This window comes from Helianthus annuus, chromosome 1, assembly GCF_002127325.2.
Source record: "Helianthus annuus cultivar XRQ/B chromosome 1, HanXRQr2.0-SUNRISE, whole genome shotgun sequence".
Lineage (NCBI taxonomy): Eukaryota > Viridiplantae > Streptophyta > Magnoliopsida > Asterales > Asteraceae > Helianthus > Helianthus annuus.
The window spans coordinates 64,825,795-64,830,414 of NC_035433.2; the positions used below are offsets into that span (position 1 = coordinate 64,825,795).

The following is a 4,620-nucleotide window of genomic DNA, read 5'->3' on the forward strand; positions in this document are numbered from 1 at the left end:
AATTGTTACGGTTTAATCGCGTGAAAGGCGAAAACCGTGAATGGAGTGTGAATTTGACCCAACAAGTTTGAAGACTTGTTTCATATGGGTATAACAATCATACTCTGGATTTTGGGGTTAAAACAATATAGTTTGACCCGTTTCGGCTAAATTATGTAAACTAGTTACATAAGCCGAACCGTGCGTGCAAAAGACGCAACGGGAATCCGTTAGAGTCCTACACTGCTTTCCTAAGTCAATACACTTTAAAGAGGTTGTGGTATCAGTAGGATACCTTCCATAATGCCCGTAACGAGTTTAAGTTAATAATATGCCCCGTAGGGGTATTTCGGTCTTATTAAAGAGGTTTTAGAGTTCTACAGGGAATCTGAGTTTCCTAATCAGTTTATAAAGTCTAAAATACTTTATTTATTATTTAAAATCAGTAGCAACTGGAATCGGGTCAAAAGACCTTATAGAACTCGATTTATGGCCGAAAAGGGCATATTCGGTATTTACCGAACCGTAGCCATAACCGCAGGTTATGAGCAAGGAAAAAAATAATTAAAAATCTTTAAAAATCCCAAAATATTATTTTACATCAGTGAGTAAAAGGTTTGGTGTCGAAATCCGGTTTTAGATAGGCATTATGCTAATTGCGCTATTTAATTACTAAAGTTTCGCAATTTGCGCTAATTGGCATAACTCTTATTCTGGACCTCAGATTGACATGAAATTTTAGGGACATGCTTAGAATTCAGTAACCAAGGTCATGATCCGTTCACATGTCCGAAAACCTCGTTTAAATCTATAAAGGGCGTTACGGTCAACTTTTAAGTAATTAACGGAAATGTGTAAAAGACTCGGACAAACAACGAACCGGTTACAGAGGTTTATACTATCATGTAACCTGGTCCTAAGAGAGTCCTAAGGCATATCTAAATCGAACTTTAACGGGTCAGAACTGAAGTCAATGCAAAAGTCAAACTTTTGCGACTTTCGGTTCCGAACCGGGTCAATATAGCAAATGGTCGGATAAAACATGCGTAGACTAGTTTATATACTTATTATCGTGTTTTTATGATCATCAAAACAGGTTTCATAGCATCTATATTACAGATTATGTACAAAATCGCAAAATGGCTTTCTATTGACTTTTTAAGTGCACGTTTGACTCGATAACACACTCAAACCCGGAAAGTGCATTAAATGTGAACGGTTAAAGCAAGTTAGGAACTTGGCTAAACCGAAAGAAATGAAGCAATGTTATAAATGAAATGTTTAACGTTTAAATGTAAACATTTCAGTTTCAAGATGTCTGATGGAAACAATGATGATCCGGTGCAAACAAGCACCGAACAAATGAAAGAGATAAGTGCCGAAGAAGTAGGGAAGGCAATTGAAGGTAGTCTATCCGGGTTTATAGACAAAATTCAAAGCTCGGTGTTGTCGCTTGTCGAAGAGCGAGTTAAAAGGTTGGAGGATAGTGTCAACCTTATGAAAGATAAAACGGGAGAACGTAAAGGGTGCTCATATAAAGAATTTATGGCGTGCAAACCGCCAATCTATAACGGGGAAGTTGACCCGATAATCTGCCAAAGATGGATAAGTGACGTCGAAGGAGTGTTTGAACAAACCCACTGTGACGTAGGTGACTTTGTTGCTTACGGAACGGGTCAATTGAGGGGTCAAGCCAAAGATTGGTGGGACAATAAAAAGAAGGAAATAGGAGCCGAAGCAGCGAGGGTTATGACTTGGGATGAGTTTAAGGTGTCGTTCCTTAAACACCATAGTCCCAAAGCGGTTATCAACAGGATTAAGGAAGAATTCATCCAGTTAAGACAAAAGGGTGAAACAATTGATAAGATCACAGGCATCTTCATGGATAAGCTGAGATTTTGTGACGAGTTAGTCACCACTGAAGAGCAAAAGATATATTACTATTACAACATGCTGAGTGCTGAATACCGGGAGTTTATGACTCCCTCAAAATATGAAACTCTCACTAAAATCATCAACACCGCCCGGGAGCGGGAAATTGAGTTAAAGAAACAAGTTGAAAGGGGTGAGAGAAGGGCACAGGATGTAAATCCAAGCCCTACGAAAAAGGCACGCACGACTGACTCATCGAAGAAGCAAGAGGGAAAGAGCAGTACGCCAAGTTGTAAAGTATGCGGGAAAGGGCACAAGGGTGAGTGCCGGTTTAAGGACAAGCCGTGTCCTAAATGTGGGAAGACCGGGCACACGGCTGCGTTATGCCCGGGGAAAGTGTCGGTGTGTTACAAATGTTATCAGCCGGGTCACAAGAAATCTGAGTGCCCGGAGTTGATCGGAAAGAAAGATGACAAGAACACGCCTACTGAGACACCAAAAGCAAAAGCAAGATCCTTCCAGTTAACAGCAGTGGAGGCGAAAACGGAGCCCGATGTGGTCTCAGGTATATTTGCCATAAATTCAATTCTTGCATATGTGTTATTTGATACGGGTGCGAATAAATCCTTTGTTTCACATGGATTTATTCGACATCCTTCCTTTGTACTAACGAAATTGCCTATGCCATTAGAGGTAGAAATAGGTGATAACAAAAGTTTCCTTGTGTGTGATATATGTCGAGATTGCAAGATAAGCATTGACGATGAGGAATATCCAATAGACTTGATTCCTATGTCAATGGGAGAATTCCAAGTAGTGGTCGGGATGGATTGGCTATCCCGACACCATGCGAAAGTCGTATGTTTCCGCAAGGAGATAAAATTAACATCTCCAAGTGGGAAATCGGTTACCATACATGGCGAGAAAGAGGGTAAACCTGTTATGTGCTCAATGATAAAAGCTTACAAGCTCATGAGGCACGGTTGTAGGGCATTCATGATATACGCAAACGAACCAGATAAAGGATCACTAAGGATTGAAGATGTACCGGTGGTACGCAAATATGCCGACGTGTTTCCGGAAGATCTACCGGGGATGCCGCCAGAACGGGAGGTGGAGTTTGGAATCGAATTGATTCCGGGCACGAAATCCGTAGCCAAGGCGCCGTATCGGCTTGCACCTTCAGAATTGCAAGAATTAATGTCACAAATTCAAGACCTCCTCGACAAAGGGTTCATTCGCCCAAGTGTGTCTCCGTGGGGCGCACCAGTGTTGTTTGTGAAGAAAAAGGATAGGAGTATGCGCATGTGTATCGATTACCGGGAGTTGAATAAACTCACGGTGAAAAATCGATATCCACTCCCAAGAATCGACGACTTATTTGACCAATTGCAAGGTGCAAGTTGGTTCTCCAAGATCGACCTTAGATCGGGGTATCACGAGTTGAGAGTCAAGAAGGAAGACATACCGAAGACGGCTTTTCGTACGCGGTACGGACATTACGAGTTTCTTGTGATGTCCTTTGGGTTAACTAATGCACCCGCAGCTTTCATGGACCTCATGAACCGGGTTTGCAAGTCTATGCTAGAGAAGTCGGTGATAGTGTTTATTGACGACATCTTGATATACTCAAAGGATGAGGCGGAACATGCAAGACATTTGCGTGAAGTATTGGAGACACTCAGAAAAGAAAAATTGTATGCAAAGTTTTCAAAATGTGCCTTCTGGTTACGAGAGGTGCAATTTCTCGGGCACATCATTAATGCAAACGGGGTGTTAGTAGACCCGTCGAAAATATAAGCCGTGGAAAATGGAATCCACCGAAGAATCCTTCGGAAATCCGAAGCTTTTTGGGGCTTGCGGGTTATTACCGGAGATTCATACAAGATTTCTCCAAAATTGCTATGCCGTTAACCAAACTAACCCGCAAGGAAGAAAAGTTTATTTGGGGTGAGGATCAAGAAAGGGCGTTCCAAATGCTTAAGGAAAAACTTACCCATACACCGGTATTGATATTACCGGACGGAACGAAGGATATGGTAGTTTACTCGGATGCATCGCATCCGGGCCTTGGCTGCGTTCTGATGCAACGAGGCAAGGTTATAGCCTATGCCTCAAGGCAGCTGAAGACTCATGAAAAGAAATATCCTACGCCTGACCTCAAGTTGGCGGCGGTGGTGTTCACTTTAAAAATATGGAGGCATTATTTGTATGGGGTAAAATGCACTATCTTTACCGACCATAAAAGTTTGAGGTATTTCTTCGATCAGAAGGAATTAAATATGAGACAGAGGCGGTGGTTAGAGACTGTCAATGACTTTGATTGTGATATACATTACCACCCCGGGAAGGCTAATGTGGTGGCGGACGCATTGAGCTGAAAGACAGATTATATGCCTATTCGAGTCCGATCGATGCAACTAACTGTGACATCGGGTTTGCTTGACCAAATCCGAAAATCTCAAATTGAAGCAATTAAGAAAGAGAATTGGAAGAAAGAAAGAATAATCGGCCAGTTGAAGGATTTATCGGATGGAAATAATGGGTTGAAGACTCGATCCGGGAGGATATGTGTAACACCTCGAATTTTTGTGTCCAATGATGTGTTAACACGTGTCATTTGTTTACACGTGGCATCTATAATAAATAAAGGACTAATTTTGACAAACCTCGAAAGTATATAAATTCGAGGGTTATAAATGTCAACAAGGGTAAATATACTGTATAGTATCCCTAAATAATGCTTAAACCTTCAAACGAATAAATTAT

General features: G+C 41.5%; 1 protein-coding gene across 1 annotated transcript; it reads left to right on the forward strand.

The window, feature by feature from the left end:
* The first annotated feature begins 1,293 nt into the window (after window positions 1–1,293).
* Window positions 1,294–4,232, forward strand: LOC118490262. The gene is made up of 3 exons (XM_035987760.1): window positions 1,294–2,416; window positions 2,543–3,099; window positions 4,122–4,232. Exons 1-3 carry the CDS (start codon window positions 1,294–1,296, stop codon window positions 4,230–4,232), a joined length of 1,791 nt encoding a protein of 596 aa, XP_035843653.1.
* Window positions 4,233–4,620: the final 388 nt, after the last annotated feature.